Source organism: Branchiostoma floridae, chromosome 13 (genome assembly GCF_000003815.2).
Source record: "Branchiostoma floridae strain S238N-H82 chromosome 13, Bfl_VNyyK, whole genome shotgun sequence".
Taxonomy (NCBI): Eukaryota; Metazoa; Chordata; class Leptocardii; order Amphioxiformes; family Branchiostomatidae; genus Branchiostoma; species Branchiostoma floridae.
In genome coordinates, this window is record NC_049991.1 from 13200241 (window position 1) to 13217600 (window position 17360).

At 45.3% G+C, this 17360-nt stretch overlaps 2 protein-coding genes across 2 annotated transcripts; both read left to right on the top strand.

Annotated features, from left to right (window-relative positions):
• The first annotated feature begins 952 nt into the window (after nt 1-952).
• LOC118428512 (uncharacterized PPE family protein PPE21-like) lies at nt 953-2641 on the top strand. Its single transcript, XM_035838600.1, has 2 exons — nt 953-985; nt 1046-2641. Exons 1-2 carry the CDS (start codon nt 953-955, stop codon nt 2639-2641), a joined length of 1629 nt encoding a protein of 542 aa, XP_035694493.1.
• Nucleotides 2642-2667: 26 nt separating this feature from the next.
• Nucleotides 2668-17066, top strand: LOC118428513 (mucin-like protein; the record flags this gene model as incomplete). The annotated part of the gene is made up of 38 exons (XM_035838601.1): nt 2668-2742; nt 2993-3203; nt 4529-4654; nt 4900-5025; nt 5174-5308; nt 5492-5623; nt 5802-5945; nt 6071-6210; nt 6340-6513; nt 6708-6878; nt 7004-7200; nt 7352-7505; nt 7673-7826; nt 7947-8038; nt 8172-8307; nt 8554-8734; nt 8856-9019; nt 9153-9404; nt 9538-9689; nt 9898-10018; nt 10168-10318; nt 10438-10688; nt 10801-11046; nt 11224-11346; nt 11481-11603; nt 11743-11865; nt 12088-12207; nt 12333-12470; nt 12615-12737; nt 12966-13088; nt 13271-13393; nt 13551-13679; nt 13851-13963; nt 14197-14410; nt 14645-14785; nt 15043-15072; nt 15282-15406; nt 15658-17066. Coding segments are annotated over 38 exons (5463 nt in total), but the record flags the coding sequence as incomplete, so codon positions are not given.
• Between the last annotated feature and the right edge of the window lie 294 nt (nt 17067-17360).

The window sequence follows — 17360 nt, forward strand, 5'->3', positions numbered from 1 at the left end:
CTGTCACTTTAGTATGGAATCCGTTTCAAGCAATCCCATATGGATTTTTAAAAGGGCGTTTCAGCACACAAAAATGCAGTGTGCAATGTACCAGTTTTTCGTTACGCACTAAATGTGGTATTTCTCAAACTTTTTGACACAATGGAGGCATATCAAATGTGACTTCACAAGTTTGAGCTACTAGTAGTTGCGTTTAACTGTTTTACATGCATTAAACAGGTCGGTTTTAGGACTAGGACTCACAATGGGGAAAAACTTACACGTGCTTGATGCAATATTTAAAGATCTCGCTCCGCCTCTGGCTATTTTTTTTTGTTTGCTCCTGGCTGCCTAGACAACTGACGCAGTCAACTGTACCGTCTAATTCCCTCCGGACAGAAGTCGTAATTATCACCATTGTCTCAAACCAATTACAACAGTGTTGATGAATGGGGGCAGCGTTTTGTTTTGTGCAGTGTCTTGGCAACTGGGCGTGGTGCTATTTTCTGCCGTAATTAGAGATTTCTCTACAATTTCGCAATGTTTATACCTCTGAATTAGCAAAAGCCGGCGAAAAAAGCAGAAGGTCATTTGATACTTTGCACCTGCTCTATCTTTTGATATCCCGTTACCTTAGAAATATTTTTGAGAGTAAACTAATGCATCATAAAAACTGATCACCAAACTTAAAAACTATCGCTCTCGCTGCATTCATGATCTTTGAAGCGCCATTTGTGGCCGTGTTAAGTAAACCTTCCTTTCCTCCATTGAGACCTGTTTTGAAACCATTCACGAGGATAAATTGTTGCGCTGTACGTGTCAAAAGTTGATAATTTCTAGTCCGTTCCATGACAGAATACTTTTGTTCTTTCAGGATCTCTCCGACAATCACACTTGCGTTATCTTGGAAAAAGACACTTGGAATGAGAAACACGTTTTCTACACTGCTGTGTGGACTCCTGCTAGCCACAACATGGCAGTCCACAAGTGCGTCAGGGGCCTGTCAGTGCGTCCCGACAACCGCGGGTCCAATCACAACAAGAGCAATGACAACACCTGATGCCAGCACGGCTGGAGCTTCGACTGCCGGAGCCACGACTGCAGCAGGTACAACTGCAGCGGCTACCACTACGGGTGCAGCATCGACTGCGGCAGGCGCAACCACCGGAGCAGCTTCAACTGCAGCCGCTACAACTGGGGCAGCCTCAACCGCAGCAGCTACAACTGGGGCAGCCTCAACCGCAGCAGCTACAACTGGGGCAGCCTCCACGGCCGGAGCTTCCACAGCAGCGGCCACAACCACCGGGGCAGCCTCAACTGCAGCGGCTACAACTACGGGGGCAGCCTCAACTGCAGCACCCACAACTACTGGAGCAGCCTCGACGGCGGCACCTACAACTACAGGGGCAGCCTCAACGGCTGGAGCTTCCACTGCAGCGGCTACAACTACCGGGGCAGCTACAACTACAGGGGCAGCTACAACTACAGGGGCAGCATCGACAGCAGTACCCACAACTACCGGAGCAGCCTCGACAGCAGCAGCTACAACTACGGCTGGAGCTTCCACAGCAGCGGCTACAACTACTGGGGCAGCCTCAACTGCAGCGGCTACAACAGGGGCAGCCTCAACCGCAGCAGCTACGACTGGAGCAGCGTCCACGGCCGGAGCCTCAACTGCAGCAGCTACAACTGGGGCAGCCTCAACTGCAGCAGCTACAACTGGGGCAGCCTCAACCGCAGCAGCTACAACTGGGGCAGCCTCAACCGCAGCAGCTACGACTGGAGCAGCGTCCACGGCCGGAGCCTCAACTGCAGCAGCTACAACTGGGGCAGCCTCAACTGCAGCAGCTACAACTGGGGCAGCCTCAACCGCAGCAGCTACAACTGGTGCAGCCTCAACCGCAGCAGCTACAACTGGGGCAGCCTCAACGGCCGGGGCTTCTACGGCAGCGGCTTCGACCGCAGCAGCCACAGCTACTGCAGCAGCCTCAACTGCAGCAGCTACAACTGGAGCAGCCTCAACCGCAGCAGCTACAACTGGGGCAGCCTCAACCGCAGCAGCTACAACTGGGGCAGCCTCAACGGCCGGGGCTTCTACGGCAGCGGCTTCGACCGCAGCAGCCACAGCTACTGCAGCAGCCTCAACTGCAGCAGCTACAACTGGAGCAGCCTCAACAGCAGCAGCTACAACTGGGGCAGCTTCGACAGCTGGAGCTTCCACGGCAGCGGCTACAACTACCGGGGCAGCTACAACTACTGGGGCAGCCTCAACTGCAGCACCTACAACTACTGGAGCAGCCTCAACAGCAGCAGCTACAACTGGGGCAGCTTCGACAGCTGGAGCTTCCACGGCAGCGGCTACAACTACCGGGGCAGCTACAACTACTGGGGCAGCCTCAACTGCAGCACCTACAACTACCGGGGCAGCCTCAACGGCAGCGGCTACAACTACTGGAGCAGCCTCAACTGCAGCAGCGTCGACTGCAGCAGCCTCGACTGCGGCAGCCTCGACTGCGGCAGCCTCGACTGCGGCAGCCTCGACTGCGGCAGCCTCGACTGCGGCAGCCTCGACTGCGGCAGCCTCAACTGCAGCAGCTACAACTGCGGCAGCCTCAACTGCAGCAGCTACAACAGGGGCAGCCTCAACAGCGGCACCTACTGATGCTGCCGGAACCACCACATCACTAGCTGCTGGGGCCGGAACCACCACACCTTGCTCTGTCGACAGCTTGTGTTTGCCCGCCAGGATACGTGCAAATATTTGTAAGTATATTCTTAACGAAACTAGTGGAGACGCGTACAATTTGACATATCGAATCAGCTTTAGTCCAACATATCAAGTTGTTTCTGAATGTACAACAAACTTTTCGTTAGCGCAAAGAACATACTAGTTGTGTTAACTAGATCTAACTGGAAATCGCTATGATGAACCTGATTGTCAGAAATTGTTGTTGGCACAAATTGTCGTTGAATGCAGCTGTGATAGTTATGATGGTCATTATTATCCTTACAGGGCACCGCCAGTTCAGCACCCGCTAGTACAGTACGCGCGAGTACAGTACCCGCGAGTACAGCAGCTGCTACAACCTTGGCCCTCGTTGACGAGTGCACCTTGGGCACCCATAACTGCCACGCCGATGCTACATGTGTGGACAGCAACCCCCACGTTGGTTTCACCTGTACCTGCAATGACGGATACCAGGGAAACGGCACATACTGTGAAGGTAAGATTACCAACTTGTAACATGAAAGGAAAGGCCTGACATTTTTCATTGAAAAACCTATTCGCGCTCTTTGGCTTGGCACACTTCTACAACTAAATCTGATCACAGCACTTATCACAAGAATGGCGTTTTGCTTCTGCAAAGAGTTAATCTTACGTATGGATTGAAGATGCTGCACCGAATAATCGGGATGCTTTTATATAGTCTTCATGCCCACCGCAAGTAGGCACTTATCACATACATTGCCATGCATCTAATCAGTGCTGCGATCCATTGAACATGTACATGCTTTGTGCTTGCTAACTCTGGTCAATTACGGCATGTGACACTGCGGTATACATGGTAAAATGGGTACATGCTTGTAAAATTCGATAGCATTGTCGTATTGCAATGAAATTTCACAAGGTGCTAGTAGTAATTAAATGAAATAAAACACCGGACAAATTATGTTGATATGATAGATTTTTGGGTTAAAAAACACACATTTTGGTTAAAAAATATTAGGTTCATTTCATGTGCCCTGTCCTCGGTGGAGACAACGTTCTGGACCCTCATATTTCACAGGATGACAGATAAACCCAAGTAGATTTATTTTGTCCGTCGCTATTTTGTTGTATATTAATTCATCATAATTTTTTGGGGTAAAAAATAGGTAAAATGGAGTTTTTTTCTCCATTTTGGTCAATAATCCGCTCTAGAGGAAATCCTCTCATGATCAAACCAAATAGCGATGGATAAATTTCTTTTAAAAGGGATTATAAATACGAATTTGTCTATATTGTCAGCAAAAGTACTGTTGTCACTGAGGACGAAGCCCGTAAATGCGATGGTAACGGTTCTTCAGAACCGCTGCCAGCGCCGCTGTCGTTTTCCCGCCATTTCACAACCCAAGGGTTCGGCCGTTCGATCGAACGGGGCTCGGACGGTACCATTATGCGGCTTCCGCGAGGGCCTCTTTTTGTCACGGGCATCGAATTATGTCAATATTTGATACATTCTTCATCAATATCTAATACGGTTAGCATTTGGACGTTTTACCAAAAGTGGTGAGTGTGCCCCATACATAGTGAGTTCCTGTTTTCGCAATGTATCGTTACATTATGACATTGGACCGTTCTGCAACGTTGTGGTCAAGCGGGGTCAACTGCGGACACGCAGTGGTTCGAATTTCATGTTCGGTTCCATCGCCGTAGTAACCTTGAGGGACCGCGCCCTTTTTCACTCCTCGGCAAGCTTCATCGAATCACAGGCCGTAACTTACCTGAGAAGATATTATCTGCTGCTGCTAGCATAGCCGCTTATGCAAAGGCTTCTCTCTCTAACAGATAAGGACGAATGTGCGCTTAGCCCAGCTGTCTGTGGAAGTCACACTACATGTGCGAACCTAGTTGGTTCGTTCCGGTGTGATTGTTTGAGCGGGTTTGAGCCTCAAAATGAGACATCTTGCACTGGTGAGTTCATGCTATCATTTATGTCCTGCTGTGCAAAATCATCCGCTTTCATGATTATGTTGATCTCACGATCATTGAATACTTAATTAAGTTATATGTCAAACTCTGAAGTAGCATAACATGTAGGAATACAGAAGCAATGCCCATACCTTGTCTGTTTGTTTGTTTGTTTGTTTTACTGTTAAAGTTTATTCCTCAAACTTTGATATGTTATCAATCATTTACATTTTCTACTTCTTTCACAGACATCAATGAATGTACACTTGGGGTCAGCGGATGTTCAGACATCTGTAACAACACAGACGGATCCTTCGTGTGCGACTGCCCGGCCTTTTTCAAACTGGACGTGGCAGACAACAAAACTTGCGTCGGTAGGTCACGACTCCAAACGTACCACTCCGCCGTTAATAAATACACGCATCTTTTCGTACTCAGTGACGTTCATATCATCAAGTTCAACTTTTGTTAACTACCCTAATCTGGTCTCGATTATAACTTTCCCTTTTTCCGTCCCACCAGCCGCCCGTTCCTGTGACACCTCCAACCCCTGCTCTCCCTCGGACGTCTCAACATGTGCAGTGACGGACTCCGGCTATACCTGTGGCTGTAACTCAGGTTACAAACTGGCGGAAGGAAGTGAAACACTTTGTGTCAGTAAGTATGACTTTCAACTGATGCAAACCTTTTACACAGTGTTCATTAAGTTACGGTTTTTGCATTGACCATCAAGAGAAGAATCCTGCTTCTGATTATGACGTTAACTACAGTTATTGAAATGTGGACGAGAAACCCTGCGTTTACCCATGATAAGTGATATGGAAACTTTTACCTCAACAGATGCCAACGAATGCGCTACCGGAGAGAACAATTGCGACCCAACCCTCGGCATGTGTACCGACAATGCAGGCAGCTTCTCTTGTTCCTGTAAGGCCGGGTACACAGGGGCAGGGACCATCGGTGCCTGTACAGGTGAGAGTTGTCACATATTCTAACATAGCAATCTTTGCTAATGTAAGTCATCAAAACAGTGTCTCCTTTTTAGATTGTATCTTCGTGGTCATCAGGTTCGTCATTGACTGCAGTAGATGCAACAGCATTATATTTGAACGCAATATTTTCTAAGTATTCTGTTATTCAACTCTTACAGATGTGGACGAGTGTACTGCCGGTACAGCAGTGTGTGACACAAACGCTGACTGCGTCAACACCGTGGGTGCGTACACATGTAGCTGTAAAACTGGGTACAAGAGCATCGCTACCAACGGGACAGGATTCCCCGGAGAGTGCAAAGGTGGGCATCACAAACCTGTGCAAAAAGCCATTAGTCGGTTATTTAATCAAATTGGCTATGATTAGCCTTTACTTTTGTCATGCCTGTATACTCAATAATCATGAATCTTCTGATTTTCCTTACAGAGGATCGTTTGATGCCTTTCGGAGCTAATGCCGGTGACATGAGTGTGACCGGAAGCGTCTCAAGTGATAAAACCTCCAGTCTCATCAACGTTCCCGACGGACTGCCTCTGTTCGGCGGACGGCTGTGCGATACACTTTACGTGAGTTTCTTATCTACTGTCTTTTGTTGTGCATAATGTAGTCACATGCAGTATTCGAACAGCTTTGAGCAAAGGTTGGAACGAATTGGCTCATATGTTGTGTCTAAAAGCCTAACCTTTGCACCATAGGTTCTGGAGAACGGTCTTGTCGTCGCCACTACCCTGAAAGAGACCCAGGACTCCGTGGCCAAAACCATTTATCGCCACCCCACTACTGACGCGGCTGCGTTCGGCGATCCCGTGTGCGCCGTGTTCGCCCCATTCTGGGCTGACGCTGTCCTTGGTGGATCATATCCTTCAAAGGTAAGCATGGTTTGAACGTCTGAATAATGTTATTGAATAGAAAGGAAACGAGTATCAAAGGAAGAGTGACCAGAACATTAAATTGAGTGTTTTTATGTCATCAAGCGATATTCTGTGAAGGGTGGACCAATATGGCCCTTTTCATACAGCTGATCTCATGCATATTAGTAACATTCCTGTCTTCTGTGTTGCAGGTGTGGTATCATGCTTACCAGAGGAACTCTGGAAGTGACAACATAATCCTTGACTTAGTCAGCGAGGCGGTCAACGACAATGGCATGAGCGGCTTCAACGCGACTTTTCTCCTACTGGTGACGTATGAAACCATGGCGATGGCGGGTGAGACAGCACGAGAAGACATGGGGGTATGTATTACTGCCGAGGAGCAACTATATTGTAAACGACTTCCTAAATGCATACCTTGAATCAGATGAATATTTGTTTCAACGAAGAATATGTTTGATAATTGAAGTTATCATTTTCCCTTCAGACAAACACGTTCCAGGGTGGCATAGCAACCGATGGAATCCATACCATAGCTGGTGCCATTTATGAAGACGGCGGCATGAACTGGGACCCACAGATCACCGACAGTAATCTGGTCGATGGGAAGTGGCCCGCGTTCGTTGGTATCGTCGTCGAAAGTGCAAACGGCTCGCTCATCGTGGTAGAGAACGAAAATTCAAGGTAGGAAATTATCTTACAAGATTATGATGGATGAATTTACTTGTCTAAACCAGAGGAAGTTATTAGAAATTCTAGCACAGAGCCCTTAAAGGACCCGGCCCTTTTGGTATAGTAGATCTAACAGTCCTTCCTTTTCTCGTTATCTTTGCAGGATGAAGACAAAGCAGGAAAACGGCGTGAAAGATTGCAGCGGCACGAACGTATACTGCATGGACAGCAGGGCGGTGAGCGGTGTGTGGACCCAGGCGGACGACAACGCCGACAACTGGGTCAACCCGAGGAAGTGGTGTGCCGATTGGTACAATGTAAGTATGCTCTTCACTAACATCTGACAAAAAATATGTCCCCCAAAGTAAACAAGTACACATTCTAGGCTACTGAGATATTATTTCAGCGTTGATTCTTTATTCTTTTTTTTTCAAAAAGCACCCCATGACTAAGTGAACTAAACGGGCTTTTATATTGTATTCAGGCTGAACCGGCCGTCAGCACGTTTGCCAGTGCCGTACCCTGCCCACTGACCAAGGCCCATGCTGACCTCGACACGAGGTTTAAAGCGGCAAGTGACGTCTCCACTGGAGGAAGAGCCTGCTATGAACAGAACGATGGTTCTTCTTTCACGAACGGTAGGTCACTGCTTTTATTTTGCGACCAGTACATATACAATGAATGCAAAACTGAGTTCTAAAATGGAAAGAGCGCCTGTGAGGACTACGATATAAACTTGCCTATGTGTTGGTCTATAGGTGGAAACAGCCTTTGCTGCTATGGAGAATCTGATGGTGCCTTCAAGCTGAACAACAAAGAGATGTCCGGCAACGTTCATCGATATGCCCGGGTAAGCTACTAGTTCCTTATCATCCACATTTATTCACATCAATGAACGATGATGAAGAAATGAAAAACATGTGAATCAAAATAGTCTTGGTCGCATAATCAGTTCGCCAATCTGCTTCTCCTGCGTACTTCAGGACTCCCAGAACTACCAGGACTATGATGTAAAGCCCAGACAGTACTGCTGCCAGGACACCTCCAGCTCCTACTGCAGTATGTACTTTGAGAAGAGACCAATGATGTCAAGTGACGGATACGAGGCTCCTCAGCAGAGTGAGTTCCGTTCGATTGATTCACCACATTTTCTCTTTATGGTTCAGTTATAGTTTTTCCGTCCACAGTTAAATCCCATCTTTGGGAAGGAGCCAGTATACTAGTATGATCTACTAATTATGAATATCAGAAAGTGTTAGAACTGATCATCAACCAGCGTCTATTGGCATTAATTCTATGCAATCAGAAACGAACTACTTTTAAAGAACGATCTTGAACAATTGTCTTCTTTGGTTGCAAACTCAGGTGCTGGAGCAGGTGATCCTCATATCACTACCCTGGACGGCTTCTCCTACTCGTTCAACGGCTACGATGAGTATCTCATGGCAACCAACACTAGTGATGCCCCACGAGTCTTCCAGATGCAGGGTAGGACCAAACTGGCGGACGTCGAGCCTGGCAAGGTACCCCTGGCGACAGTATTCAGGTAAATAGAATTTGACATGGACAATATTCTTTCGGCAATGAAAGTAAATTTGATCCTTCTAGCTGTTCTTTCGTCAGATTTCTGTTTTCTTACCTTTGTGTGTGTGTCTTTATCACTGCAGTGGTCTAGCCGTGAAGCAGCCCACCAACGACGTTCAGATCTATCTGAACGGTACCGGAACTAGTGTGGACATCTATGTAGACAGTACAGCCTACACACATGCTGGCATTGATGATGGAAGCAACGCTGCCTTTTCTGACGGACGATTCCAACTTGTTAAAGATGGTACATTTTTGTCACAGTTGTAGTTATATCATTTGTTGACATTCCGATAAGAACCAAACTCATGCGCTAATAATGTCATATTTATTAATTTAATAATGTCATATTGACTAATTTGTGACATTTTATCTTGCAGCCGGCACGTCTGCTGTGACTGGCGTTAAGGCCATTTTCACGTCTGGAATCTCGGTGGAAGTGAAGGCAGGACTCGGCATGCTCACCTACGCAGTCTCCATGACCCCTGACATGAAGAGCAAGCTGAAGGGCCTTCTGGGTAACTTTAATGGCAACAATGCGGATGAATTTGCCTGGCCTAACGGCACAGCGGTTTCCTTCTCCAACGCATCCAACCCATCTGAAGAGGAACTGTTCGAATGGGGCCAGTCATGTAAGTTTACTTTTCTATGTTTTTGCCGTCTTACTCATTGTCGGTCGTTGCTTAAAAGCAATATTTCGAGCATATTGTTCGTTGGAGGGTTACAGTGTCATTCAAAGCTTATAATATCTTTGTTTATACACAGGGGCCCTGCGCACTACGGGTGACACTTCCCTCTTCTCCGTGTATCCCGACGGCAAAAATGCCGCAACATATGGAAACAGTACCTTCACTCCACTGTTCTTCAACCTGGACACCATGTTCCCCAACGAGACTGACAAGGCCCGTGCCATAGAGGTAAGGCTTGTTGTTGACTAGCCAAATAAGTCTAGATGATAGTCTGCAAATGCACCGCAGTTGATAAACTATAATACTATTCATACAATAATCAAAATTTAAATCTATGCCTGATTGAGGTCTATATATTATGACCTTTACATTGAGTACACACGAACACTGTCTTGCTGCACTCCAATTTCTAACCTCTTTCCTTTCATACCCGCAGGTTTGTGGCGGTGCTGATAAGAAAGAGTGCCTGTTTGACATCGCGCTGACAGGAAACGAGGAGGTCGGTGCCGCAGCAGCAGCAGCCCTGGACGCTGTAGCCAACAGCAACGCCGCTCTCTGTAAGAACCCTCAGCTTTTCGAACTTTCAACAACGTTCTTGATTTAGCAAAAGATGATGATGATAATAATAGTTTCATATGTCGTACTTCACCTTCATTATTCGTCATTTTGAGAATATGCTTTTCTAATCCACCATATTGTTCTACAGCGAACACGCCACCAGTCTTCAATGTGACGTCAGAGATCCGTGCTACCGTTGGACAGGAGTACGGCCTGCAGCTGGAGGCTACAGATGACGGTGCGGTCACCATCAGCGTCGCACAGGGACCGGGAAGCCTCAACGGCAGTAACTACTACACGTAAGTTTTATTGTTGAAGACTGCGGAAGAATTGTACTCCTGTTTATTGACTCTGATTTCGTTCTAGTTATGCCCAATTCCTTCGCTGTAATCTCATGACTTATGAATTATTGATACAGATGGACGCCGTCCGACACGTCGAACTACACCATCCAGTTCCTCGCCACGGATGACGTCGGTGCCTCCACATCCCAGACCCCGGATATCACGGTGTGTGCGTGCCAGAACGGCGGCACATGCAACTTTGATACCACCCTGACGGCACGTAGCTCTGGGTTTGCCATTGCCACGTGCAACTGTCAGCTGGGCTTCGTCGGTGACTACTGTGAGACGGACTACAATGGCTGCTCTGTCACACCTTGCTATCCAGGTAGGTCAACTTTAAATGTTAAATCTTAGAATAACATATATGCAACCTTTAGTACAAGCAGTATCATTTGTTAGATTGTCAAAGCTAACCCCATGACTTCCACATACTCCAGGTGTAAATTGTACCGATGCTGTGGCGCCTCTGTCTCCCGGTGCCAAGGAGTACACCTGCGGCAGCTGCCCAGCTGGTATGGTGGGTGACGGCGAGTCCTGTGTCGATCTGAACGAGTGCACCTTAGCTTCCAATGACGCCAACGTGCACCAGTGTAAGAACGCCACCTGCTTCAACGAGGCTCCTGGTTATCGCTGCGAGTGTCTGTCTGGGTACAGCATGATGGCTGACAACAGGACATGTGTCGGTAAGAAGAAATAACATATAATGTCATTTTGTTTACATACTTTTGTATGTATCAAGGATTACCTGAGATGTTTACGCTTGTTAAAATGTATCAACTGAAACTGATATTCAAATCATTTTTAATGATAATTTCTTGCGTAAGACATATCATTAAATACATTTGATATCATTTTCCCAGATATTGACGAGTGTTCTACGGGTGCCGACAACTGCCATGCTGAAGCCACCTGTACGAACACGGAGGGTTCTTTCACCTGTGCCTGTAATACTGGATATAGCGGAGATGGGACAACATGCTCAGGTGAGCACTGACTTGTTCTTGTTGATTTTGCTGCTGTTTTACAATAGATCCGTAAATCACTGTGTAGTTTATTCGCATGAATAACCTTACATCTCGCCAGCACTCAAGAGCTACATTATGTTTTCTTCCCTCAGATATTGACGAGTGCCAGACAAACAACGGAGGATGTGATCGTATCTGCTCCAACTCGGCAGGAAGCTACGCGTGCTCCTGTGACGTTGGTTTCAGACTGCAGGACGACAAACGCTCATGCCAAGGTATCAAATTAGTAACTCTCTCCAAGATGAGCACAATGTTCGTAAAATGCAATTGAATGTGTGATAAACATCATAACGAAGTTTGATATGTGCAAAATGTTCTAATTGTTACCGAACCCGTTTGATTTTTGTCCTCCAGATATTGACGAATGTGCAGGCCCCAACCATGGCTGCAAACAGTTTTGTACCAACACCGCTGGTGGGTTTGCCTGCGCGTGCAAGGCGTACTACGCCCTGGCTTCAGACGGAAAGAGCTGTGAACGTAAGTCTACTTATGATGGTATTCTCGTAAAGCTTAGTGGGTTTTCTTCGTGGTAAGCAAACAGTTGGCCCTGCCAAAATTTTGATGGTATACAACAAGACTGTGTGTTCATGTTTTCTAATTGAGACTCACCCTGCAGCTGTAGCTGTTAGACATGTTACTGTTGACCATATTTCCAGAAAGTTATGCCTGAAAGATGAACTTTCGTATGTCTCTCCACAGCGGCTGTCTCCTGCAGTAACGATACCAGCTGCACGCAGTTGTGTGCCGTCATCAACGCTACAGAAGTCTGTGACTGCAACGCCGGGTACAACCTCGATTCGGATGGAATCACTTGCAATGGTAAGTAAAACGTCACAGTGGATACTGTCAGATCAACAAATAACTCAACGGCAACGTGAAGTTGAACTATTTCATGCTTAAGTATGACTGTTACATCACTAACGGCTGGTTACTTGTTTCCGTAGACTTTGATGAGTGTGCCAACGCTGCCAACAACTCGTGTGACCCCACTAACGGACAGTGCACCAACCTGCCCGGCACCTTCAACTGCAGCTGCAGCACCGGATATCAAATCGAAGCTGGTGGAGGCACACTCTGTGACGGTGAGTTTCGTGACTTTGTGTAGTTCTACACAATGCTCAGTATCAAACATTCGTAATTGACAATTTCACCTAGAATTTCTGTGCTCAATTGTAAAACTGTGGAAAGGCATTGGTTTAACAAGCTACATTCTTCACTCTACAAAGATATCGACGAGTGCCAGACAAACAACGGAGGATGTGCGCAGGTGTGCACCAACCAGGGCGGCTCCTTTGTCTGCAGCTGTAACGCTGGCTACCAGCTGAACTCTGATGGAAGGGCATGTGACGGTAAGATCTGTTTCCATATATATAACTGTTGGTGTTGTTGGTGTTCACTAATATTGGATGGTTGTGGTGTGTATTGAAATTAAGGTGTTGAGCTGATCTGATCAAATCAGATGAGCTGGTCAAATCCTTCTCATTCGTTGGACTTAAATATTGGAGGGACATTAGACAGACATTGTCTTTTGTGAGTAAACGACAATGACCTAAAACCTTCCTTACGGTTTTCAACAGATGTCGATGAATGTGCCTTGGGTACCGACACTTGCTCACACACCTGTGTCAACACTGGCGGCTCCTACAACTGTTCCTGTCCCGAGGGACTCAAACTGGACCTCACCATGAAGAACTGCATCCGTAAGTAGATACGCGAATAACAATGTATTTGCTTGTTTGTCAGTAAACCTGTAAATATCTGTATATAAATCAAGACGTTTATCAAGGAAACTGTTCTTTTCCCAAAAAATCCGATTTATGATAAGGCAGCTTCTTTATCAACATCAACAATGTCTTAACTAGTTGTCCAATTGCTTTTACAGCGGAGAGTCAGTGTCTTGTCAAGAACTGTACTCCAAGTGGCATTGCATCCTGTGCTGTCATCAACAGTGTTGAGACCTGTCTCTGTGCTGACGGGTACGAGGCCAACGATACAATGTGTGTTGGTGAGTACGAGTTTTGTTTCTTACATGCCGCAAGCAGCCACATCCATGGCATCAGAACCACTGTGGTTTGTGTATCTTAACCATATTCAAAGTTGTCATCAGCAAGATGATTGGGGTAGATAATAATGAAACTAACCTCTGCATTGTGTCTTTTCAGATGTGAATGAATGTTCGACGATGTGCAAAGGTACCAACATGCAGTGCAACAACACAGTGGGTTCATACATGTGCAGCTGTGTTGCCGGATTCGTCCAGAAGACTGTGAACGGCAGCATGACTTGTGAAGGTGAGTCAGACAACCTTCCATTGCAGTCTCCTAACTGATGGTGACACGCATTATATCATTCGTGTACCAGCTTATAAGATGGACCAAAATAAACATGACATAAATGATGTAGTTTTCCAAAGACCCTTAGCATAGAACTTTCACTGATGCTCGGCATGATTTGTGCTACAGAAACGAAGGCGTTCTCGGGCTCTATCAGGATCACCAGCGTTTCCTTCACATCTGACCTGGCCGACACGTCATCGTCTGCGTTCAAGACTCTGGCCGCCAGCGTGGAGTCTTCTGTAAGTTTTCAATTCTTTGTGGTGTAGTACACTAGCTATTGATTCCGTTTATCATGAAGGGGAACGGCTCTGAATGATAGCAATAGTTCAAAACTCACTCATGTAAAATCACTTTGAAGCACTGTCATTTTAAATGGAGACATTTGTTGAGTGCTCTATGATAATCTTGGATGAACCAGAACTGAACAAATGAGATTGCCTAACATGTTTTAACTTTCCTGTTTTTATTCTAGCTGGACACAATGTACTCGTCTCAGCTTGGCGCAGCCTTCCAGAGCACGACGGTCACTGGTTTCACCAACGGCAGCGTGGTCACAGCCTACACTGTCAACCTGGTGTCCAACAGCACGGTCAACTCCACCTCCCTGGCATCAGCCCTGCAGGCCGCTGTGCAGGCTGGAGGAGCCGGGGGATTCAGCTTTGATGCCAGTAGCATCACTGTTGCCGGTACGTTGAGTCTATGATATGCAGTACTACATCTTTATGAGATTTTTAGACGGCAAAAGATTACAATACACTCAGTGGCGACATCTTCACACAAATAGCTATGCATTCCTTTTCAACTTTTTCAAAGTTCTGTTGTGTTATGTATTGTTGATAGATCATAGGGGCTCGGTATTGCCTACCTTATTTGTTCCAAATACATTTCCGAAATGAATCATTTGTTTTCTATCTCTCCAGATATCGATGAGTGTGCCGGCGAGAACAGTTGCCATGCCCAGGCCACCTGCGCTAACACGGAAGGGTCCTACACATGCACATGCAACAATGGGTACACGGACAACTCGGCATCTGGCGCAAAATCAGGCTCTACTTGTGAAGGTATGTATACCACATATATGCTTGGTCGTTCTTTTACTTGTTATGGACTTTTGTAAATTCATATGGACACATGTTTAATGATGAAATCAATGACCATCGCTGGTATGATTCTTATGAAAGAAGAAGCATCTACATATTGAATAGCAAGCCTTGCTAGCGCTAGCTAATTAGCTATCATGATATTTGTCTTAGTTGTTCATTTTCTACAGTCCAGTCATTTCATCCTCTGTCTTCTCCTTCTTTTTTTTTCATACAAGAAACCACTTCTGTAGCAAGGTTTATCCGAGGTCAGACCGCTTCCTTGATGAAATGGTTTCTTCATTCCTTTCATGCATGCGGTCACTTTTCTCAAGACTTTTGCTTCTCCTTCTTTTATCATTCTTATTCATCCCTTTTGCTTCTTGCTCCTAGATTTGCCTCATCTGCATTCCCTCCACGTGCACTTGAGTGTTGTTATATTGCCTTTTGAGTTACGTGTTTTTTAACATTTTTACAGCTACGTCAACGGAAGAAGCCTCCAGTAGCCAGACACTGGCCATCGCGCTGGGAGTGACGTTTGGCATCCTCGGCGTCGCCATCATCATGGCCATCCTCGTGATGGTAGCCCTGAAGAGCAAGAAGGTAAAACCTACGTTCAATATGTATTAACTGTCAAGTTATTGAATCGTCACTTGGTGATACTTGATAAAACAACTTTGCAAGAGTATCATAATTATAGACTTTTATGCGCTGTCTTTCATTAACGATCACAAAACAAGATTTAAAAAAGAAAACAACATTATAGTTCTACACATTCACAATCGACCATACACCTTTTAAGTCCCTAATACGTCTGATATATGTACTAAATGTCTGTCTATTCTACTTCACAGGGTTCAGCAACAATCAGCCCAGAAGAGTAACCGGGGAACAAGGCAGACGTCTCCAATACTGAAGGGATGCAGGTCTTCTCAAGATACATTGTTTTCGGAATTAAGATTATTTTTTTGAAAAATGCTATGAAAATTCTGTGATCTAAAAATGTATATTAGCAAAGAGAGGTATTTCTGATAACAGATGATATTTACTATGTATACGAAATAGAAGACTACAGTCAGTTGGATGTTTACGGTTAGCTTCTGTAATCATCGCCTAGAGGGACTACCTTAGTGTGGACGTCTTTATACAGAACCTGCTATCCGCAAGCAGTTGTCAAGCAACTAGGACTCAGTGCCAGCTTCTTTTCCCACATGTTTTGGAGGAAAGATCCCACTATTAGGTAGATAACCTGATTTGTACCGAACGAGTGGATTCTGTGAATCTTATTTGATGATGAAGCCACTACTACTAGGTACAAACCATGGGCCGAAAATGGGATCCAATGAATCCGAAACATCTATTAAACCGCAAACAATGCAAATGTTATCAAGACCTTTAATAATTATTGCAAGCCTTCCTTTTCATGGGAAGTATGTTACGGAGGACTTTGGTACTGACGATCGTTGCTATCTTGGAAGATTCAACTGTTTAAGGGTTTGCAAAGGTTTATGGAATTGATCCGCACTGTATCACAGGGATATTGTTCTGATGACAAGGCGGTGATTAGAAAAGTAATTTGTCCTTGACATCCTGCGGATATTGACGAACAAAATGTCTTCTTACGTGCCATAATATACATACCGTGATGTCTTCGTGCCACTGTTGTAACTTGAGTCCGTCCCGTTAGAATCAAAACTCACCAAATGTAGCACAAACTACTCAGAGAGGAAATAAGTCAAAGTCATGGAAGCGCATGGTTAACTTCCCGCTTTCTTAAACGTCATAGAAATAATCAGTGTGAGTTACTACTAGTGTATGAAATATCTGTCCATATGTGCATTTAAGTACTCTAGGAAAGCTCAATATATCATTGTTTATATTATAGTTTGTAAATATGGATGCTGATTGTGTGATTCCTTCAGGATGATACAGTGTGAAGCTATTGTTTTTTATAATGAGCCATTGAAAATTATTCAATGTGTGTGATTTAATTGTATCTACCGCCAGTTCATATTTTTCCGAATGGCGCAAGAGATACTATGATGTGTTTGTCATAGATAGCAACGTTTGCACCTTCTTGTACAGAGCTTTAATGGCATGTTGCTGCGTAAGATATAACTAAGCACAGTGCAATGTTGAGTTTTGAATATGGACATGTGATATGCTGCCTGTTCAGGGAGATGTGTGGTATATCGAATCAAGGAAAAGATTTGGGTGTACAAAATTCAAGGTGATACTTTTTCTAATAAAGCCTCAAAAGAAATGTGCTCGTTTCTGTTTTTTTTCTTATCACGCATGATATCATTAACTCACCCGAGGACAAAGCGTTACAAATTGAATTGAATAACATTAATTGACTTAAGTTGTTTCAAATCAGGGAAACTTGAGACCAGGTGTAGATCCAAAGAACATAAGTTATATGTGCCCATAAACGGCAAAAAAACAACAATTGAATGATAGAGGAAATATGTGATAAAGCAGGTAGACAGATCGTCTGATCCTTTCGTGTCAAGGCAGTGTCTAGAATAAAACAGTACTGGGTATCACTTAAAGGCAA

Bases quoted from the DNA above. Each gene is read 5' to 3' on its own strand.
- LOC118428512 (XM_035838600.1), top strand. From the start codon at position 953: ATGGCAGTCCACAAGTGCGTCAGGGGCCTGTCA. The intron at 986-1,045 runs GTGCGTCCCGAC...ACCTGATGCCAG, and splicing joins AGTGCGTCAGGGGCCTGTCA to CACGGCTGGAGCTTCGACTG.